The sequence below is a fragment of the Equus przewalskii genome, unplaced genomic scaffold, assembly GCF_037783145.1.
Source record: "Equus przewalskii isolate Varuska unplaced genomic scaffold, EquPr2 ChrUn-6, whole genome shotgun sequence".
Classification (NCBI taxonomy): domain Eukaryota; kingdom Metazoa; phylum Chordata; class Mammalia; order Perissodactyla; family Equidae; genus Equus; species Equus przewalskii.
Genome location: NW_027228754.1, coordinates 738,470 through 762,931, shown reverse-complemented (window position 1 = coordinate 762,931; position 24,462 = coordinate 738,470). Strand labels below are relative to the sequence as shown.

The following is a 24,462-nucleotide window of genomic DNA, read 5'->3' as shown; positions in this document are numbered from 1 at the left end:
CTTTGGGGCTTCAGAATCTCTGCATTTCTTAATTTCCAATGCAATCATACAGTATCAGTTACAATAGTTTCTATCAATGAAATTAAGAACCTAAGTGGGAGAAAAAGTCTACATCCTTCTGCACAAGAAATGATGCCACTCGCCTTTTTGATGAAACTGATAGAAGATTTTATATTGAAAAGTGGAAGAAAAAAACAAGATGAGGTCATTACTTCTTTCATTTTCATTTTAGTAAGAATAAAAAGAACAATCCAAGCTTTAAGAACCAAATTCCTGTCCCATGACACAGTTTACAGTCACCATGAGAAAATTAACCTCCGTATCCCTACTGTTAAAACAAAACAAGCAAGAAAAAATGACTACTGTCATCTAATTAAGATCAGATTTATCCTAACTTTATCTTGATATAGAACACCAAAATGTGATAAATCAGTAATTAGGAAGTGAAAAATCCAAAGAGAAAGTGAGAGAGAGTCCTAGCAGTTTTCCTGAACACGAAAAAGACTGTTTTTTCTAGAACATGAAAGGATTGGGTGGGGCGGGAATCAATAATTTTCCACCAGTACTTTTCAACACAAACTAATGAGAAATAGCTTTGACAAAAGCAAGAAACATAATGCATATAATAAAAAAAAGGATACCATTCATCTTCCGTTGTAAAAATACAGTCCCTTTAAAGCTAGGATTATTTTTTCTGTAACAAATATTTGTTCTCTTCCCTACAAAAACATTACTAACCATAACCTCAATCTCTGGCTTGACAAGTGCTACTTCTAATATATACTATGCCATTTTGATCAAACAACAGAGAAATTATCCTGAACCTAAGAAAAAGTATTCAGCTACTTCAGTGTTAAAAACATTCTTCTGTGATAACTTCCATAACACATACTTCAACACATTCGTTTTAACATCCATCAAGTCTCTTCTTTGTAGTGTTGAATTCCATTTTTAAAAGTTTATATATTTTTTTTCCACTTTAAACATGATTGTGTCAACACTAAAGCAAATACTTAGTTCTCATCAGCCAATACAGTTGGAGCCTTGCTGAAACCTTGTTCTCAGCTGCCCCCTTGCTGCTGAAAATGAACTCTGAAGCTAGTGCAGTACAGAAATATACCAATTACGTCTGAGAGAATAAGCTGAGCACAGGGAATTTTGTGAAAAGGCAGAAATCATGAGATACCATTGCTAAAGTAGCCCAAATATCCTAGCATACTTGATTAATAACTAAAAATATCTGAAACGCTTGATTTCCCTAATTCTCAAGTGTCAAAGTTCTCAGGTCCTAAGATTCTGAGCTGCTAGATATTTATACCTCAGGAAAAGAATTAAGTTAACTGAGAATTTCAGTGATAGTGAGCAGTGACAATAATCAGAGAATGAATTGTCTACTGTTAGCACATGCTTATTTCTAACCATGCCCCTCTTCCTGAAAAAAAAGAAAAAACAAAAACCAAGGGTACAAACCACCAAGGAATTTTAACTCATTCATGCGCTCCTGATTTAACATACAGCACTCAGACAGAGATATTCATATGGCAACCCTATGAAGAACATATTTTTATTATAGAAAAAATAGATGGAATGTAAATAGCCGTGCATTTTTTCCACTTCATCGAACATCTATAACATTCAAAAGTGCTTGTATAAACACTTACTTTTGCATAAGTTGACTAATTATCTAACATATTCTTCACCAACAGGAGTAAACGTTTGATGAAGGAAAAAGAAAAGAGGAATAGAGTGCTTCAGAAACATACCACAATTAATTATACCACAAACATTCCACAATTAACATATTAATCAGCCCATGATTCATCTTAAACCAAAATCTGGGAAGTCTATTTCTCAATAACCAAATGGGAATAACACCACAAAGCCTAAACAGAAATTTTAATGTGTTTACTTTTCCTTTGGTTGTAAATAAACAGTATGGCTATGGGGGGACAAAGAATGAAAATCAATAAGCAGTTTATATTTTCTAAATATAAAATCATTGCCTGAGATCAATTCCAAGTTCCTCTTCATAATGCTGAACAGCTCAAAGTCAAGCAGGAATGCATTATAGTACCTAAATTGTTCTACCCATATAATTTATTTTATATTACTTCCCATCCCCACATCTTTTTAACTTTCACAGGATCCAGTCCAAAGCCTTGTACATAGTAGATACTCAAAAATATTTCCTTTATTTCAAAATGAACTTACCCTTCGAAATGACACAACATAAAATGTGTCTCCCCTTCTGCGGATGGCTTCAAAGAAGTCTTGATAACTTCTGGGTGAAGCATAATACACTTGTAGCTCACTCCCTGAGTTCCTGCTGAAGTAAGAAAAAGGCAAAATGTTGTTAAACTAATAAATTTCTTATCCTCTCAAAAATACTTTCCATTCTAAGGCTATATCCAAATTATAAGAATCTCTCTCAACCAACATATTAGTGGCGTTTTGGCAGTAATTTTTATACAGTTACGTGTTGCTTAATGAAGGGGATACATTCTAAGGCCATTCTGTCATTGTGCGCACATGACAGAGTGTACTTACATAAATCTAGATGGTACAGCCTACTACAGACCTGGGGCATGCGGTATAGCCTCTCCAGCCCAGGCTACAAACCTGTACAACATGTTACTGTACTGAATACTGTAGGTAATTCTAACACAATGGTAAGTATTTGTGTCTCTAAACATAGAAGAGATACAGTAAAAATATGGTATAAAAGATAAAAAATGGTACACCTGTATAGAGCACTTAGCATGAATGAAGCCTGGAGGACTGAAGTTGCTCTGGGTGAATCAATGGGTGAGTGGTGAGCGAATGTGACGGCCTAGGACATTACTGTATACTACCACAGACTTTATAAACACTGTACACTTAAGCTACAATAAATTTATAAAAAAAATTTTTCTTTCTTTAATAATATATTAACCTTACTCTAACATTTTTACTTAAAAAACTTTTTAATTTTTTTTAACTTTTTGACTCTTTTGTAATAACAGCTTAAAACACAAACACATTGTACAGCTATACAAAAATATTTTCTTTCCTTATATCCTTACTCTATAAGCTGTTTTCTATTTTTTTAAGTTTTTTTTTTTCTTTTTAAACACCAAGACGCAAACACACACATCAGCCTAGACCTACACAGATCATCAATATCACTGGCATCCACCTCCACATCTTGTCCCATTGGAAGGTCTTCAGGGGTAATAACACGCATGGAGCTGTCATCTCCTGTGGTAACAATGCTTCTTCTGGAACACCTCCTGAAGGACCTGTCTGAGGCTCTTCTTGAGGTGTCACTCTTTTCAGAAATATGTCCATTGTGGTTTGCTTGGTTTGTTTCTTTTTCTCATCACAGATTTGCTTGTAAGCAGATAATGCATCAGATGCCATTCATATACTCCTTGGTGACATCACCCAAAATCCAAGCAAGTTTCTTGATGCAGTCGTAGATGTTGTAATCCTTCCACAATTTCATCAGTGTCTTCCTCAGTTTCAACAACAGCCTTCTCAAGTAGTAAGCCTTAAAAGCTGCTATAACTCCCTGACCATTGGTTGGATCAAAGTGGTGGTGTTTGGAGGGAGAAACAACACTTTGATATTGGGATGAAGATCACCAATAAAAGGAGGATGTTCAGGAGCATTATAAACAATAAGCAAAATCTTGAAAGTTATGTTATTCTTCAAACAGTACTAGTCCATTTTGCTGTCAAAGCAATTCAGGAGGGCACCTGGGAAGAGGAGCTGGGTAATCCATGACTTTTTATTGCTCCTCTAATATGTTGGCAGTGTGTGCTTATTGATATGCTTGAAGGTCCTAGTGCTCTCACTGTGCCAGATCACAAAGGGTTTCAATTTGTAGCCTGCAGCATTGCCCCCAACCAAGACTGTTATCCTGTCCTTAAAAGCCTTGAAACCTGGCATTGATTTGGCCTCCTTATGGAAGAAAGTCCTTTCAGGCATCCATTTCCAGAATAGGGAGGTTTCATCCATACTGGATATTTGCTCTGGCAGGTAATCCTCCTCCACAATCAGTTTATCTGGAGTTTCTAAAAATTCTGCAGCTGCCATCACATCAGCATTCGCGACTCACCCCTTGCTTTCCCATAACGTAATGAACGATTCTTAAATCATTTAAACCACCCAGAGCTAGCAGTAAACTCAACATCGTAGTCAGGTCCAGCTTTTTCTTTCAACACTGTAAACAAACTTTTTGCGTTGGCCACGACTGTCGTGATGCTGAGAGGGATATGCTTCTGTGTCTGGTCTCCAATCCAGATCATTAGAAGTTTCTCCACATCTGATAGGCCCTTCTCGAATTTTTGTTAGTCTCACTGCCTTCAATGAAGCAGATCCTTTAACAGCTTCTGTCACTTTGTTCTTCTTCTTCAAGATAATAGCTATAGTAGAATCCGACATGCCTGACTGATGAGCAATAACCATCACTGATTTTCCACCTTTGTAGTCCTTAATCACTTTCAATTTCGTTTCCGGGTTAATCACTCAAAGTGGTCTCTTACTGACAACATTAGCAGTGGATTTTGCATGCTTAGGGGCCATGATGAACAAAACAACGAGAATAAATCAAGAACAAGAGAAGATGATGCAATTAAGAGACATGGTAAACATGAGACGTATGAGGCTGCTGTCGGTGTGACATGGCATATTGTTTCACAGTAAACTATTTTTTTAGAAAGTGTACACTCTAAAATAATGATAAAAAGTATAGTAAACACATAAACCAGAAACATATCACTTATTATCATTGTCAAATATTATGTACTGTACATAATTGTATGTGCTATACTTTTATACAACTGGCAGTGCATTAGGTTTGTTTACACCAGCATCACCACAAACACGTGAGTAATGCATTGTGCTACAATGTTACGATGGCTACCACGTCACTAGGTGATAGAAATTTTTCACTCCATTATAATCTTCTAGGACCACAGTTGTATATGCAGTCTGTCATTGACTGAAGTGTCACTATGTGGTGCATGACTATAATAACATTTTGAAAAGCCCAAGGTCAGGATATTTGTAAGATCCAATTCACTACAGCTAAAACTTCATTTCTGAATCAAGGCTCTAAAATGGACCAGTCAAGTGTATTGCAAAGCATGTAAAAATAATAAAAGTATCAGAAAATAGACTTCTGCATTGGTTTGTATGATTTTAAAATTTGGGGTAACAAAATTTAAGCCTAAGGTAAAGTTACTTTTCACCCCTCCGTCAAATCTGTCAAGGCACACTTGCCTATGAGTGTGTGTGAAAGGTGGAAAGAGTTTAGGATTTGGAAACAAGTGGACCTGCTTTGAATTCCTGCTTCACACTTCAAGTGGGTATAAGTGGGGGAATCAACCTTTGAGCAACCTCACTTTCCTCATCAGTAAAATGAAGATAATTATATAAACCTTGCAGGATCATTACTGGGCTCAGAGATGTTATATGTGTAAAGTACCAAGCATGGGTCCTGTTCCATAGGAGTCACTCAACAATTGCTAGCTATGGATATTAAAAGTACTATGTCAGTGCCTTTATAAAATTATACCTTAAATTACAGTATCTCAAACCACATCATATCTCAAAAGATACACTCAAATGATATTAATATAGTTCTTAATAATATTTTCAGTCTTTCACTGTTTAGCACAATAAGCTAACACTCCAAAGTTAAAGGAGAGTTAAAGAAATAATGTTTCATTTTTCTCCAAAAAAGAAAACACATGTGTTTTCTTTCTTATATTGTTCTTCTTTTATGTTTTCAATCAAACTTTATTAACTTAAGAGGAAAGAAAGGGTGACTTAAAAGGAAATAACAAATGAGTCATAAGAACTTCCTTTGAAATAAGTCCATTTGCTCACTAGGCCACTTCTGACAATAATATTTTGAATGTGCAGTCAGTTCTTATCATTCATGGTAGTCATGTTGTATAAAGGCAGTATGAACACTGAATTAGCAAATACTGAGGCATTCTCCTAAGGGAAATACAGGGTGAGGTTCCTACGAACCCCGAGTTACAGCATTTTAGTCAAGCGATCAATATATAACCTTGTTTCACGTGTTTCTGTTTAAAGAGACTTTCTTTAACATATATTGTTCATTCACTAACATTGAACTCACAGTCAACATCACCATAACTCATGCCTGAATGAAGCTTATCTAACATGTATCTTCTCCATATGGCACAATACCGTCTTCTGTGCTTATGAACACTAGGCAGCACCTTCAGTACTAGGCTTAGGGGCCATTTTACACAGTGAAATCACCAACAAAAAGCACAAAAATGTGAAACACGGCAATAAACAGACCTTGAAAAGGATGCTTGTTTACAGCACAAGAGCCAAAAACAGGAAGGCAGAGGGTTGCCTTGTTAAACCTTACCTGGGAATGTCTACACGTTTGCAAATGACCGCGAACGTGTTTCAAGTATTGATTTTAGAGTTACAAACAAATTTTAGTGAGTAGGCGGATACACAAATACAGAATACCTGAATAATGAGCTTAATGACAGGGATACATTCTGAAAAATGTGTCGTTAGGTTCTTTCGTCATTGTACAAACATCATAGCATATACTTACACAAACCTACATGGCATAGCCTACTACACACCTAGGCTATGTGGTACTAATCTTATGGGACCACCACTGTATATGTGGTCCGTCATTGACTGAAACATTGTCATGCAGCACATAACCATATATTATCTAATTTAATCACTATATCAACTCTGTGTAGCCGGAATTCTGTAGATAAGCAAACGTTAAGTTAACCTGCTTTAATCCACAGAGCAAGTAAGTGGCAGAGTTCTGATCTGAATTCTGCCCAACTCTAAAGCTAGCATCTTAACCATGCCACTACATTGCCTCCCATATTACTGTTCCTTTTAGTTAGATATGTCTTGTTCAACATATTTAAACCTCCACGTACAGCATTCCTTTTGGAATCTTTCAAAATCTTAAGCAGAATTGTGTAGTGAAAAATGCATTTTACGTCAAATAGCTAGGATCTGAATTGTGATTCTGCCACTTACTGGTTCTATGATTCTAAAACTTGGAAAAAATAAGCGACTCGCCCAGTTTTTCTATATATAAAACAGGGACCATGGTCTCTAGACTTCAAGCTATTATATGGATTTAAAGATAAAATGCATGTAAAGCACTCAGCAGGACACCTTCGCCAGAGCAGATACTCATAAAATAATATTCCCTTCCCCTTGGCTCATGGAAAAGATGCCAATCAAGGACAGGAAAACTATGTGCACTTAAAATTTACAGCAAAATTATGACTGAACAGCATTCCAGTGAAAACTGTATTTAAGGGACACAGATGGGGAGAGTTAACCTTTTGAAATTATCTGGGTTTACTCTGAGTGCTCAGAAGCAGTATATGTTATATGGACTAATACAAAAATCACAGATGAGAACAAGTTTAAGATGTAAAGGAAGTGTGCATTTCAACTTTACTAAAATACTAGGTATTTAAAATTCCTTAGCCAAGAGCTTCCACACTTTCTTACCTGATACTGGTGGTTTCTGTGTATTGAACAGCCATGAGCTGAGAATTTGAGCCCTGTTCTAGTGCACCCTGGAAAAAAAAAATGACTTAATGCCATATAATGAAATTACATGAAGACTTCTTATATAGACTCATTCTACATTTACATTTACTAAACTCTCATTAAAGACTCATATTGTTTTTCTTTATGAATATTCTGACATATTAAGTTCACATAACTAAATGCCAACATAGAAATGAGAACTCTATTGCTCACATTCTGGGCTGGGAGATGTGTCTTATGGAGATTAAGACATTTAAGGCACTTCCCATAAAGTTTAAAGAATAGCCCAAAAGCTTGGTCCAAGTACCATAAGTTTTATGATCAAGCCATGCAAGTATTATTACTCAACATATAGCAACTTACATTTGTCTAAAATAATTATTTTCCCAATGAAAAGTTCCTAAAGTAAAATAATGAAACTAGATCCTATTGTTTACTAAGTTAAACACAAAGATCTTCAAGCCTAAATATACTTATGAACTAAGCTATCATTAAAGAGAGCTCACTGATGACTTTTTTAGCCAGAGAACAGTCCAATCTGGAACCATCAGTGGCTCACATATGCTACTCTGGAAACCTGTCTTCCACATAGCATCTGCTTTACACTATGCCTTCTTATATTCCCTGGCAGTTTTGTAAGCTCATCTTCAGAAGAGTTTTGAAGGGTATTAGAGTTCAAGGGCACACTACCAACTATTACATTAAGAAGTGACCTTACTACTACCCTGTCAAATAGTGGCTGAAGTAACTGTTTAATCATAAGACTACTGGCATTTGTTCATTACTGTATCCATCCATCCATCCTTCAGCAATCAAACTTTTACAGAGCACCCACTACATGGACCAGGGCTACAAATTTAATAGTTGACTTCTGCCCTCAAGAAGCTTGCAGTTTACAATGTGATCAATGCTAAAACAGAAGAATATACAAAGGGTTAGAGGAAAAAAGAAAAGGTAACGACTTTGTTTGGTGGATGGAACCAATATGCAGGGATGAATGTAGGGCTTCCAATTTCTGGCTCTGTGACAAGTCAGAGGTCCTATTTTACGAAAATCTCATTAGGTCTTGCATATAGTGGATGTTCAGTAACTGTTCATTAAACAAAAACGAGGAATGCACCAATAAAATGAAAAAAAAAGAGAAACAAATACTTTTAAATAATAAAATCCTATACTTATTGACACGCTTATCAAGTAACTAGTAAATAAAGCCAAAATTAAATTACGGTTAGTTGATAAATAAAAGATTTAAAATGAACAGACTAAATACCTAATGAATTTTAAATGATTTTGCTACTTTGGCACATATAAAATTAACACAGAAGTCTGAAAGAAGCCAGACTTCTTTCCCTAGACTCAGAAATGAGTGGGTAGGCTTTAAGGAAAACTGAGTTACAGAGACATTAGGCAAATAGGGCCATTTACCTAAGATTTACATCAATTAGCAAAGGAATCTCTGAAAAATTGGCCATGAGCTTCGGCATTCTTAGCTATGTGGATTTAGCAAAAGGTCATAATCAGCAAAAATGTGAGGCAGACATTTATACAGAAATGAGAACGATGTTAAAATTCCAAGTATGTTGTAGATTTGTCTATTTTCCCCTTAGTTCTGTAAAGTAAAATAGTGAAATAAAGATACTAAAAGGGGGGGGGGGGCATTTATGGGGCATTTATTTTTACCCAGACATTTACCCATTCTGGTGCTTTCCTTCCTGCTAATCTAGGGTTCTATCTGATATCATTTCCCTTAGTCTAAAAAACTTCTTTTAGTATTTCTCACAGTGCAGATCTTGGAGCAATAAATTATCTCAGTTTTTGTCTGTCTAAAAAATGTCTTTATTTTGCCTTCATTTTGAAAGCTATTTTCACTAATTTGCCCCTTTACCTTTTCTAATAACTCAGTCTAGGAAGAGGGTTGAACTATGAAATGGGACAAACCAAATCAAGGAGACAATAATGCTTAGAGATGGCAGAAATTTCAAAGAAATGTCAATTCATCAAAATTACAGAATATCTTATTAGATGATTGAGTCCTTTTAGCATCTGAAGGAGGTGACTGTGAGAAAAAGGAAGGTTGAAAGGAGGAAACAAGACGAAGCAGGGCAGCTCCAGGCTCTCTGCACCGAGAAAGAGAACCAGAGGAATTCTTTATATGCTTTGGTATTGACAACAGCATAAGCAGAATGATCCTTCTTCCTCTGACTGATCCTTCCTCTGACTGAAAAGAAACTTCTTTTACCCTTGATAAATACAAATTCATCCCTGTCATTCCTTTTTCTGAAATAGCTAAGAGTCTCAGATTTCTGACCACTATCTAAGCTTCCTATGGAAAGAAATGCACCCAAGATAGAAGAGAAAGAGATAAGACTTTAGATTAAACTACAAATCTCTTCCAAATGTTAAAAGGCTACGAAATTACAATAAAGTTATTTTCCTTGCATTAAAATTCCTTAAAGGGGTACCAAGTGCCCCTTACACAGTAAACTCTCTATTCATTTATGTAATGAACAGGAAAGAATAACATGAAAAATTGTATCAAAAGATAAGGCAAAAAAACTCATTTAGGCCAAGAATTTTAACCTAATTTTTCATAATGCCCATTATACCAGCTGTGTGGAATAATCTACTGCCAGTTATCCATTTCTTCCCTCTTCCTGCTCTTCCCCTGTATAGCAAGGAATGGAAGCCTGAAAACTATATTACCCAAACTTTTTTGCCACTAGGTTTTGGGATATAATTTAGGTTCTGCCAATAAGATACACTTGCACCAGATTTGGAAAGCAGAAGGAAAATAGAGTCCATTTTTCCTCTGACCATGGTGGCAGCCAATATGTAGGCTTTGGCAGACGTGGGTTTTTACAGTACCAGATTGTACTCTAATGCCAGTAAGAAGCTTTGAGACTCTGAGGTACCTGCGACATTGGTAATGACTGCCTATAGCCAACAGAAGTACTAACAACCAATCAAGGTGCCATAATATGTGAAGAAAAGGTGTTGGAGAGGCCCACATAGGCACATACGGGATAATCATGAAATCTCAGAATGTCAGAGCTTGAGCTCATCTAGACTAACCCTCATTATTTATGGAATGAAAACAGTTCCATAATGGTTAAAAGTCCACGTTTCTCAATATCCTTTTAATGTACTTCTAAACATATCACATACTGCTTCCAGTTAGTCTCCAAATAATCAAATAGCTAAAGGTGGTTCCATTAGCATATAAACACATAAACCTGGTGAAATATATCCCATCTAAAAATAAAACCTCTTACTTGATTCTTATAGCTATTCCATTTCTCTGTTCCCATTAATGGGGAATCATCCCAAAATAATTTTCTCTACTTCCTCATTTATTATTACTTCCCGAATCCACATACTTTCGTCATCACCACTCCAATGAATGACTTTTGTCAAGGTCACTAACAAATTTTAATAATCAAATCCAGTGGCAATTTCTCATCTTCATCTTAATCAATATCTCTCAGCCTCTGTAACAGTTGTTCACATCCCCTTCTTAAAAAACTTTCTTCACTTGGGTTTTGGGACACTACTATCCTACATTTTCTCCTATCCTACTCAAGCCACTCTCCTAACCACTCTTCTTCCTTCTTAAGTGCTGGATTCTTTCTTCTCTTTCAGCCTCTAAGGTGGAGTTGGCCCAGGTCTCAGCTCCTCACCTCTTTTCTTTCCTTTTTACTTTCTCCCTAGGTGATGTGATCTCAAATAAACTTCCAGTCTCAACATCTCCCTAAACTCCAGGCCTGGATATGTGACCTCTGGATACTTGACTTCTCTACTTGAATGTCTAAGAGTCATATCAAACTTAACCCCTCTAAAACTCTTGATTCCTGCCTCCAACTCCTCTTTCCCCAGTCTCAATCTCCACAAATGGCATCATCATTCATCCAGCAGGTAAGGCATAGGAATTATCATTCTTTTTTATTTTACATCAGCAATTTCCATTCGCTCTACTTTTAAAGTATATTTGGCATTCAAGTACTTTCCTCCACCGTCACATCTACCACGCTAGTATGGACTGCAATGATCTCTCATCTAGACTACTGAAATGGCTTCTTAACAGGTCTCTTTACTTAGACTCATGTTCCCCGCCATGGTCTACCCTGTGTAGGAGTTAGAGAGATCTTTTAAAAATAGAAATCAGACCGAGTCACTCCCCTACTCAAACATCTCAATGCTATCCTCTCATACCTATGATAAAATCCAAAGTTCTCACGAGAGCCTATGAGGTTTGCTAAGATTTAGCCTCTACTGCCTCTCTGATGTCATCTTCTACTACTCTCCCCTTAGTCACTGCAGTCCAGCCTTACTCAACCTCTTGATGTTCCTCAAATATGCAAATTGTTCCCTCCTGAGGGTCTTTCTATTTGCGGTTCCCTTTGTCTGGTAGCTCTTTCTCTAAACATTCTCCTAGATCTTTGCATTATTTACTCCTTCATTTTCTGCCTATGGAAAAGCAACGTTGTCGTCAAACCCTTTTCTTCCTCCTGAGCACACAGGAAAACTAGATTTGCCTAACCCACTGCAAAGGAGACTTGGAAAAGTGACAGAGTTTTAGCCAACTGAACATTGGCTAAAGTTCAGGCCTGATACCCAAAACATTTTGCATTTTCTTCCAAGCTTTCTCTTCCCCAACACCCAAGCCTAGAAGCAAAGAATCTCAAGTTATTGTGGCCACAAGTAGAAAGAACCTGGATTCCTTAGTCACTCCTGGGAGGAAAGCCATCCTAGAGAGCTATATCAGACTTCGTGTGGGTGAGAAACAAATCTGTATTCTATTAAGCTGCTGAGAATTTGAGGCTGTTTGTTAAACAGCTAGCAATAACTACCTTGACAATACCTTATTCAAGTGGAATATCCCTAGAGCAGCCTACCTAATATAGCCACTCACCTCTCAACTCAAACTCTAACCTCCAACCTTGCTTTTTCTTTAGAGAACTTCTCTCTTATTTTGAGTATATTTATTTACTTATTTATTATTATCTCTCCCACTAGAATGTAAGTTCCATGAAGGCAGGAATTTTATCATACTCACTACTTATTCCCAGGGTCTGAAACTGTACCTGGCTCATTATTACTACCACAGGTAATGTTTGTTGGGAGCTTGCAACGTGCCAGTTGCTAGTCTAAGTGCTTCAGAAGTAGTAATAAATATTTGATGAATGATGGAATGACTATAAATGGTGCTTTGTGGCAAAGAACATTAAGATGGAAGCCCAATTAAACAGGTTCTAAATAAGAACTACCGTGGGGCCGGCCCGGTGGCACAGTGGTTAAGTTTGCATGTTCCACTTCGGGGGCCTCGGGTTCACTGGTTCAGATCCTGGGTGCAGACATGGCACCGCTTGGCAAAAGCCATGCTGTGGTAGGCATCCCACATATAAAGTAGAGGAAGATGGGCATGGAGGGCCAATATTCCTCAGCAAAAAGAGGAGGATTGGCAGCAGTTAGCTCAGGGCTAATCTTCCTCAAAAAAAAAAAAGCGAACTGTCCTTAACCTGTAGTGCTACATGTCTAAGTTAAAAATGCCCTCCATGGAGAGTCTTTACTTCCAAGTTGTCCTATGTTTTAACACCCTCTTTTTGAAAAGCTCTAAGAACAGAAGAGATAAACAGTATCATTTATTATACCATTTGCACCAAAAACATTTGATACAGATGTCCATGCACAGAAACCCCTGGCTTGAAAGCAAATATGAGGGAGAAAGCAGGAAACAGCACCATGCCTGAGCAGGAAATACTAGTGCTATAAAACCTAAACCAGTGCCGTAAAACCTAGGAGGAGGGCTTCAGTGGCAGTGACAGCTGCAGCAGATGCAGCAGGAGCCACTGGGAGACGGCTGGAGTTCAAGCTTCCCAGCTATTCCAGGGAAGAGAGCACCTCAGCTGGGGGAAGCCACCCAACAATTATGCCAACTGTTTGAAGAGAAGGAGAAACAAACCTGAAGAATACGGGTTTTCTGTTGATTGTTCGTCATTCTTCTCGACTTGGTCCTTTCCACTTCATGTCTATGAACCCACCCTCGAAGTTCATGATTTAACCTACAGAAGAGCTTAATTAATTAACATATTTCATAGAAATAAATGTCTCATCCCTTGATTAGAAATGAATTTAATTATATTTATAGGTTCCAAAGAGCATTCCAAGTGCCTGATGACTCAATGTTGCTTTTTGATTTGAAAAAGCTAAGACACTTAATGTTAAGTTGTTTTTAATAAGACATGAATTTTTAGATGGTAGCCTCCTCACTCATGAGTTCAAAATTCAAGGAAAACCATAGCTAAATACCTGCCAAATATAAATATTGGATGCAAAGGTTTCTCCACAAAAAAGTATTTCCTGTGTCTGCTTTTGGGCTATGTACACGGAAACGCTGGAGAGCATGGAGAGCACTTAACAAGCCACAGGACTCCTAACAACCAGTGCATGCAGTAAAGCCCTTGAAAATCACGGTCTTTCGGGAGAAGGAAAAGAATGAACTCAACTGCTTAGGGGGAAGAAAAAATCTCAGTGCACTGTAATCCAAATTTTCCAATTTTCCAATGCCGGAAATAAAAAAGGCCTAGTTCAAATATAACTTCCCCTTATTTTGCTTACTTTTTAGAGCAGTTTGTGAAGCAGGTGTGACTATGTTTATTTATAGTTGATTACTACTTATCACAAAAAAACTGAAGCAGTTTTTGAGGTTCGAAGATAGGATCCAAAATCAGAGGAAAAAATTCAAGGGGAAAGTAGACAAGAAAAGGTGCACTAATGGGGAAGTGTCTCCAGAATCACATATCTTCAAATTATTATCTTCCTAATTTGAAGAAAAAAGTACCTTCTGCTATAAATGTTACCATGTGCAGGTCTAACAATTACCCTGGATTTTTATATTAATATCACTCTCTAGTTTTCAAATAAGACATACTTAAGTATGCAACCCCAATACCATCACATTAAACCCTTCATCACCTCTAGCAGGTTGGTGGGGAAAATGGACAACCACTGTATGCCTATGGTTATCCAACAAATAATTCAGAGATTCTCTTAGACACTTAGTTAATCTGAACAAATACTTTTCTAGGTTGCAAAACTAAACACAGAAAACCACTCAGATATAGCTGCAACAATCTACAACACTCACCTGAGAGATTCTGTGGTGTTAATCAGGGGCTGACAAGGAGGTGGAGGAATATAGAGTAGTGGTTCTTCAGTTAGCACCATCAGGGCTTTGTCATTTGAAACGGAATGATCATATCTGAAATAAACATGCATAAAAACTGTCTCTTTGCATCTTAAATGCTTAAGAAGTTTGCTATAAGAAAATCATCACTAGTATTAACTTTCCACGGAAATAAAAATATAGTAAATAGACGTACTGCAAGATAGAAGCAAATGTAATAGAAAAGGAGGGAAGTATAGACCATAACAGCACAAATGTCATTTTCTGATTTTCTACAGAGCTTATCAGAATAATTCATATTTATCCAGCCACCGTTTATTGTATAATTATTATGTACCGGAAACTAGGGATTCAATGATAACACATGGTTAATGTCTTCAATGAGCTCAAGATATACACAGTGCTGCTGGAACACAGGAGATGACACAGTAATGGGGAAAACGGCGGGGAAGACCCACTGATTGATAGGAAAGACAGTATTATGTGACCAGGGCTAAAGTTTTGTAGTCATTCACAATTCAGTGATAACAAAACTGAATAGTCTCCTTAAAATACTGTATGTGGTGGGGAGAGGGGAAGCATAAAATCCTTGATAGGATAAAAGTGAAAGTGCTGAAAAGCTGAATATAAATTTTAGCATCATGGAGGAATTTGAATCACTAGTCAAACACCAGGGTGACATTAACCAGTTACTCCATTAGCCTAAAAAAATATGCTTTCCTAACCATCACACTGATCTATATCATATGAATTCATATCCAGGGTATTACATAGGGAGCAAAACCTGAGTTGAAAATTAGAATTTGAGCTGGGGACATTATTGCTATTTATTCTCTTCGGTCTGCTATTTTAACCCTTCTCACTAAGAAATCTTAAATCTGTCTTGAATTTCTTTACATACAATGCTCTGGGTTGAGAAAACTAAACAGACTAAAACCCCAAAAGGAAAAATATAAACACATAAAATCGGACATGGCTAGATTCACACTTTTCATTAATTCATTCAACAAATATTTACTGAATACCAACTATGAACCAGGCAGTGTGCCTGGTGCTAGGAATCCAAGAGGGAACAAGAGAAATAAAGTCTCGATCCTCAAAGACCTTAATGGGGGAAGATGGACCAAAGACAAGAAAACAAACACATAAAACAGATCCAAACTGTGGCTAGAGCTACAAAAGAAACAAATGGTTGAAAAAGAAAACTAACGTCAGTATCTACTTTAGATCAAATGGTCTCAGAAGGAGATGGTATTTATGTCAAGGCCTAAAGGATGAGGAAAAAACTAGCCTTTTAGAGACTGGGGGAAGAGTGTTCTGGACAGAGGCAGGTGGAAAAAAGGTGGGTTTAAGGAACCTAAAGAAGACCACTCACCATCTGAAGAGTTGTGAGCAAGTGAGGGAGGAACAAGATAAGGTTGGAAAGACAGAGACCAGATTATGATAAGGAATTACTAAAAGTAATGAGAAGCCACAAAAGGGTGTTAAGTAGAAAAGTGACAAATTTCAATTTACATTTACACCTTGCCATTGTAACAAAAATGGATCCAATGAACACAACAGGGGAAGCTGGAAGACCAGCTAAGAGAGAGTTGTAGTAATCCAGACAAGACCTGAAGACAATATGGACTAAGATGGTAGCAGTGAAGATGGAGAGAAGTGGCCAATTCAAGACAATTTCTGGAAAGAATATCAACAGGACTTGTTGAAAGGGAGGAATCAGGATTTCTGGTTTAAGCAACAGAAATGAGGAAGACTGCTGAAGAGAAGTGGATGGAGGTGGAACACGGAGAGGGACCTAGAGTTCCACTATGCATGTGTTAAGTCTGAAATGTGAGATGTCAGGGAAATTACTGGATATATGAGTGTGGAGACTTAGAGAGAAGTCTGGACCGGGAACACAAATTTGAGAGTCATCAGGATATAGAGACAGAGACTGTGTGCTAAATGATGGATGAGTCACTTAGGCAGAAAGAAAAATAAAAATTCACAGTTTCAAACCCTGAGATTTGGATAGAGAAGAAGCCAGCAAAGAATATTGTGAAGAGCAGACTGTGAAAAAGCAGGAAACTAAGAAATGCAGCAATACAAAAGGAGAGTGTTTCAAGGAAGGAGTGATCCACACAGCTAAATGCTGCAGAAAGATCAAGTAAGATGAAGACAGAAGTTTTCATTGAATTTGGCAACAGTGAAATCACTGCCACCCTTGATAAAAATAATTTTGGTACAGTGGAAAATGAAAGTAAAAGTCAGGCACTTCTATGTATGCCACACACAAGACAAAAGAAGCAATAGCAGAGGAGATGTAGATCATTATTCCCTACAACTTGCACCAGGAACATTCTTGAATCTCTTTCTTCTGCCTGTGAGGATTAAGTTGTTTGGAATAAAACAAAGATGGTGATACAGCGGTAATAGCTGCACACACAAAAGGACATCGGCCTACAATGAAGTGTCGAGGGAGAAGAACCAGAACTCTGTCTCGTACTTGGTAAATTCTGAATGCTTCTAAGAGGCTGTTTGCCACACTAAAAACATCAAGAACAAAGTCCTGTCACATAGGCATATTTTTAAAAATCAGGTCTGCATATTTACAAAACTACAAATGCTGTAGTCCACCAGAAAAGTCCAAAACTGCTTTTGAAAGTACATTTCTGATTTATAATTTTATTTCCATATGATAAACTCTAGTAATGATTTCTGCACATCTGTGCTGAGTGGCTTTGTTTTGTCAGCCAAAAATATTCTTTGGGGAAAAAAAACATCTGATAGGAGAGAAACCAGGAAAGGGACTGGGTGGAGCTGAAAGGGAAAGAAAAGCCAAATGCAATCTGGAGACAATTAGACCCACACTAACCCTGAGATGGTCAGAGGTCTAGGCTGCTTGCAAACCATTCTATATCAAGAGAAAAAATTTCAGCAAATAAGTCACTAAAGCAAAGGACTGTGCTAAGGAGCTAGAGTTAACGAGAATTCCTGTGCCATGGCTGCCACGTTGTGACTTCCCTCTGCCTTGTTATCAAGGACCTAGCTCCATTTGGCTCAATAAAAATTCCAAACAACAGAGGGAATTGTTTATCAAAAAATATACAGCTCTGAAAATGTCTACTATAACCTTCTGCTAGCTAACAGAATACAGAAATTGTATTTTCATAATATTATGTCTTTTACTATTGACAAGCTCTATGGAAATGTACAAAGACAGCATTAAATTGTAACAAGGGAGGGAGACTCAATGAATATCACAAGGATAAATGATTTTTATCTAATGACTACAAATAGGTTCAGCCATATCATTCCACGATTTCATATCCATCACAGATGACACAGCAACAAATATTAGATATATTACATGTGTAAACACGTTACAGATAAATAAAATAACGATTTTAAAGACATTAACACAATATAATATGTATATATTGTATGTGTTTCAATATGTATATTAGATTTTAAGGTTATATCTTTACAAGAATTCTAAAACTGGAAAAAGTTTCGCAAAGGAAATTTATTCTTAGATCTGGTCTTAACAGTAAAATTTATTAATGGCCTCAGTAACTTGTTTGCTCTACGAATTAAAACTGTGTATAAACAGTTTAGATGTAAAGTTATGCTATACAATTCTCTGTTTCAGTTTCATTAAATAAATTTAACAGACAGAGACATGCCATCTAACCTGTAGCTGTTTTTCTGGATGATACCATCTGACGTGTCTTGCACCTCCTTGGCAGAAAATCCTAGAAGATGCCTCCTTTGATTTGCAGGTTTCACACTAGGATTCATTTTCCTGGAATCCTGTTCCAACACGCTGAAAATTAAAAATGTGAAACAATAATTGAAATAAAAATATGTCCCACATGTGCATGCTACACGTAGCTTTGAAGCAAACCAGAGTTCCTTTGTAGGTCCATGTACACAGCAAGAATGCTTGGCATAGAGGCAAGTCAAAACAGCACACTAATATGGTCAAATCTCTAGCTTAACATCCTGTGCATGTGAAAAACAATTTTGAAAATAATTTTTGTGAGTATAAAAGTACCTTATTTATAAACTGTTTAAACAAAGTCAGTATTCTATATGCTTTAAAAACTCTATCATTATGTCATGTGTGTACACAAAGTAGAAATAAGTACAACATACATATAAACAAATATTAAATTCAGATAATAACTGAAATAAGAAATCCTCCTGGATGCTGCAAACTGTTTTCAGTGAGGGAATACTTCAAATGATATGGGCATTACTCTCTTTATCAACAGCCAGATTCATTAGCCTTTCACAATCCCAGAAGGTAGGCTATCAAACAAAGCTAACAAAAAATTATTTAAAAAATATTTCCATTTTTATTTACATGTAAAAATTTCCTATTTACTTCTTTATCCCCACTCTCCCTAATACTTTCATTCATCAACATACGTCCTCTTGATGGGCATAAGTATTTGGAGCAAACAAATATGTATATTTGTATGCAAGAGGTTTTTAACACATAACTCATTAATCATGGGCTTAGAAATTTGGCTCATCAATAAAACAGTTTGTGTGTATGTGCTTCATTTCATAATACCACTCACATAATTTACACTACTCATAATCTTCTTGAAATTCAACACAAAGGGAATCTCCCTAGGGTAACACAAAAGAAACGATACCAGATTCTATTTAGAGAGAGGAGGAAAGTAAGGCTGGATCAAAGAGGGTCACAGTTAAGGGCCCAGGGATTCTAAGAGAAAAGGAGTTCATTGGGGTATAGTAGTTTGCCTCCAAATGAGGGGAAACTGGTGTTAGGGGGAAACAGGAAGCAGGTACATCTCTATAGAATCTCCTTCTGGTCTCTTATTGTATTTGCCATTCTTCTCAATTCTTTACCCCCAGAATCACTGCCATCCAGTGGTTGTCACACAGTATGCTGTGGTACTTTGGCACACTGCAAACTCTTCAAAGGTGTACCACCAAATTATGGCCCTTGCATGAAACTTATTTTTGCTACAACCGAGGCTACATTTTGTTACAATTATATCTTTCAGACAGAATGTTTACCAGAGTGGTCACAAGCAGTATAAACCCCGCTGCAAATGAGGTAAGAGGCTTAGTGAATGTCTAACCGAAACAGGAAAACTCAGCTTGGTGAGTATTTAAGAAAACATGAGAGAAGCTGTAAACAATACCAGTTTTGTAGGGAAGGCAAATTGAAGAATGTGGTGATAACCGGAGACCTATTTCTTTTTTCTTTTTGAAACTTAGTTTTTTTTAACAAGTGTTTACTTTTTAAGTCTTTCAAGTATGGTACCAAAAATTCTACTTAGGAAAGTACACTGTAAACAAAATCAAAGTTAAGAACTTAGCCTCAGTTTACAGAATCTCAATTAATTCAATTCCTACAGAGAATCTCAATCAAGTCAACCCCAATACAGAATCTCAACTCCTACAACTCATCCATTGTATTAGTGAAATATCCATATAATGACATTCCTGCTTGGTGGAAGTGCTCCTTCAATCCCTCCTACGACTAGAGGAGCTCTACCATCCTATCTATTTAAAAGAGTTTCCTCTTCGTTTAACTACAAATGTGCTTCTTTATAACGCCCACCTTTTAGTACTAGTTCTGGACTCCACAGCTCTTCAGAACAAGTCTTAGCAAGCCTTCTTCCAATGTCCAAAGATATCTAACATCCCCCAGCTCCTACCCTAGGCCTTCCTTTTCAAGACTATAGTTTCTTCTACATGTTCCTCTTTACAGCACAGTCTTAGGTTCCTTAAGCATCTTTGGTCACTTCCCCGTCAATATGCTTCTCAGAGGTGGTGTCCACAGTACTTCTCAGGTGGTGTGACCATTACAGGATGGAACAGGGCAATTCTTTCCCATGTTCTAGACATTATTCTTCCACCAATGGCCTAATATCATGTAGGCCTTTCTGGCCTACATCATAGTTGCATCGTACTCTATTTATATTGAGCCCAGTTTAATTAAAATTCCAACTCTTTTCTCACAAACTGATTTTGGACTATTAGTTTCCCTTCCCTTCCTCTCCCACTTCCAATTCTGAATTTATATAATTGAGCTTTTTGGTCCAGCTGAATAATTTACATCAATTCCTTTTAAAATACCATTCAAGAACTTTTAGGATCCCAATTTGCAAAAGAAATTCTCCTTCCAAGCAAGGATCAGCATGCCATCAACATCCTCAACTGAGGTGTTATGAAAACATTGAAAAGAACAGGGCAAAGAAATTGAGCCCTGCCCCTGGATCGTGCCCCTAGGGAGGACCCTCCAAGTTTGTAAAAATGTAAGTTAAACCACTTACGATTTAATTGTAATACTGAAGCTGGGTACCTGAGGGTTACTGCAAATATTTGATAAGAACATGGTGACCCTTCGACCTTGTTCCCAACATATATGCAGAGAAAAGAAGTTAATAAATAACCTTAGTCTCCATTAGATGTATTGTTGAGACCAAATCCTTCCTTCACAGCCCACACATTACAGCTTCTTAATTTGTTGTTTTCTTGTTAAACCAGAGGGGTGACTCCAGGATCACAAGGATTTATGAGCTTGCTTTGCAGAAGAAAAAGAATGCCTTTAAGGAAGTTATGACTACCAGATAACCAGTCCCCACCTGCAGCTGACACCAAGAAGTCCAGTTGCCCATGGGCTTATCTGGAGTGAGAGAAACACAGACTTCCCCTTTGCTCTGAAACTCCACCTCCCAAGCCCCTTAGCTCTATAAAGATCCCCTGCTTCCTTCTTTTGCTAAGGTAGATTTGAGAGATCCTATTCTCCCGCCTTCTCATTTTGGCCAATTTGAATAAAACCTTTCTCTACTTCCAAGCACCAGTGTCTCAGTGATTGGCTTACTATGCATCAGGCACAAGAACCTGAGATTAAGAGGTTCACTATCAATATCACCTAGTCCAAAATTTCCCATCTTGACCATAAAAATATTACAAGACTGCTAAATGTTCTTCTAAGATACAAATACAGTATAACAGCAGATACCATTTTTTAAACACCTATTATGTACTAAGGAATAAAAGCTCAAAGGAATTTGAGGCTCAAAAAGTTTAAACAGTTTGCCCAAGATCATGCTGTAATATGGTGATTTATAATAAGAAATCCAAAAGGTCTTTGACCTTTTCCCAGCACAGAACTCCTAAAACCCTAGGAATTTCCTAAATGACAAGAGTCATAAAGGTGTCTTTTGCTATGTTAACAAGATGACTTTTGAAAGGATCTTAGGTTACGTATGGATGATAGGGGCTGGTCACCAGATGAAACAACTATATGAATAGTGCATTGTAACTTTCAGTCCCACCCTCCACTCCTACCTCCTGGGAGGGCAAAGGGGCTGGTGATTGAGTTCAATCACAATAGCAATGATTTAATCACTCATGCCCATGTAATGAAGCCTCCATAAAAATGCAAAAGGAAGGGGTTTGGAAAGCTTCCAAGGTGGTGAAAAGGTATAGATTCAGGGAGAGTGGAGCTCTTGGAGAGGGTATGGAAGTTCCTTGCCCTTTTCCCATACCTTACCCTATGCATCTCTTCCATTTGGCTGTTCCTGAGTTATACCCTTTTATAATAAACTGGTACTCTAGTAAATAAACTGTTTCTCTGAGTACTGTGAGCTACTTTAGCAAATTATTTGAACCTGAGGAGGAGGTTGCAGGAACCTCGGATTTATAACCAGTTGGTCAGAAGCACAGGTGACAACTTGGACTTACAACTGGCATCTGAAGGTTTGGAGTGGGGGGCACTCTTGTAGGATTGAGCCTGTGGGATCGGACACTATCACAGGTAGACACTGTCAAAATTGAGGTGAACTGTAGGACACCTAGCCGGTGTTACAGAATTGCTTAGTGGTATGGAAAAGAACACACATTGGAATTGGTATCAGAATCATACATGCTCTGGGTAACTCATAAAGCCAGGATTTGGATCCAGGATTGGAATACCATCATTGCATTATGTTGACAGCATTTTCCAGAATGAATGATTGATTCACTCATTTATTCAACACGTACTCAACACCTTTTATGTTCCAGGAACCATAAGTGATGCTAAAGATTCAAAGATAAAAATCAAATTACAGATTTGAATGTGTATCTGTGTGGGGAGGTGATACAGATAAAAGATAATAGAGTGATTAATGTCATAATAGAGGTTAGTGCTGAATGCTATAGAAGTATATAGCCAGGGCACTTGATCTCTATCAAGAGGATCATGAAGTTATCTTAAATGACAAGTAGTAAACAAACAGGTAGAAAACGAGGATGGGAAGAGGGAAGGCATTTCATGCAGATAGACTACCATGTGAAAAAAGGACACAGTCTTAAGAGAGCATGTTTTGTTGGGGAAGTGCAGGAAAGCAGGAGAGGCTGTGTAGGTGGATATGTGGATGTGTAAACACACAGTGGGAAGAAGATCATCTCAGATAGAGAAGGGAAAGGAAGGAGACTAACAATAATGCAAGGCTAGATTAGGGATGGCCTTGCCTGCTACAATATCACTAAGTCTAGCAATTTATCCAACAAAAGAAACAAAACTGGTATGTTTCCTTGTTTTAATTTTGGCTCGCAGTTATCATCTCCCTTTCCATCTCAGAATCTTCTCTAAGATTTATGTTAAACTCCCAGGTCTAACGGGGAAATCTACCTTCTTTCTTTTAAAAACTGGTATTAGGGGCCACCCAGTGGCATAGCAGTTAAGTTCATACATTCTGCTTCAGCGGCCCAGGTTCACTGGTTTGGATCCTGGGCACAGACCTACGCACCACATATCAAGCCATGCTGTGGCACGTGTCCCACATAGAAACTGGAGGAAGATGGGCACAGATGTTAGCTCAGGGCCAATCTTCCTTAGCAAAAAAGAGGAGGATTGGTGGTAGATGTTAGCTCAGGGTTAATCTTCCTCAAAAACAAAACAAAACAAAACAAAACTGGTATTATATTTGTCTCCTATTAATCTAGACTACTTGGTGATTACTACTGCCAGAAAAACAAGAGATTCCTACAACAGTTCCTCTGCTTTCCTACTTCCTGTCTAGGGGTCTTAGGCCTTTAGGGAGGCTCTCTCCATAGCTCTCATAGTTAACTGCCAAGTCAAAGTGGCTGCTGTGGCCTCTAGGAGTAGCTTCCACCCTTTTCCTTCCTTGAATCCTGTCAACTAGCAATTAACACACTTTCTTAGTTCCTCTGGTTCAGACTGCACCTTCCTCTAGCAGTGATTCTCAAAATATGGTAACGGGACCAGCAGCATTAGCATCACCTGATAACTGGTTAGAAATGCAAATTCTTAGGCCCCATCCCAGACCTACTCACCCAGAAACTCCAGGGGTTGTGCCAACAATCTGTGTTTCAACTGGCTATCCAGGCAACTCTGATACAAGCCAATGTTTGAGAACTACTATTTTAAACTAATCTTGTTTTTCATAAATATCTTTCCTACCTCAATTCCCTAAAAGTTATAGTTTTTCACAATGAATCCAACAGAAGTGGACAGCTTGGGGAGAAGGATGGGAGAGTTAGACTTAGATGGGAGGGATGTGGAAGGATACAATCAAAAACCATGTGTATGGTTTATGGGTGATTTATAAAGTAAATTATTCAAAATTATTAATTTTTTAAGAGCCCTTCTATTGATCATTGTTCTTTCAATGATTTTACTACTACCAAGAAACTGGCATTTCAATTCACAATTTATGGCTGTTACA

The 24,462-nt window shown here is 37.5% G+C and overlaps 1 protein-coding gene across 7 annotated transcripts in view; it reads right to left on the bottom strand.

Annotated features, from left to right (window-relative positions):
* The window catches only part of ATF6 (activating transcription factor 6), a 200,976-nt gene that overhangs the window by 99,752 nt on the left and 76,762 nt on the right, over positions 1-24,462 (bottom strand). For 4 of the 7 annotated variants that reach the window (XM_070608318.1, XM_070608320.1, XM_070608321.1 and 1 more), the window contains exons 11-15: positions 18,432-18,563; positions 14,717-14,830; positions 13,532-13,631; positions 7,531-7,598; positions 2,212-2,326 (exon numbers count right to left, since the gene is read on the bottom strand). In XM_070608318.1, coding sequence (XP_070464419.1) covers positions 2,212-2,326; positions 7,531-7,598; positions 13,532-13,631; positions 14,717-14,830; positions 18,432-18,563 — 529 coding nt within the window. The remainder of the gene's footprint in view (positions 1-2,211; positions 2,327-7,530; positions 7,599-13,531; positions 13,632-14,716; positions 14,831-18,431; positions 18,564-24,462) is intronic. The other 3 variants (XM_070608322.1, XM_070608324.1, XM_070608323.1) reach the window with 1 other exon arrangement.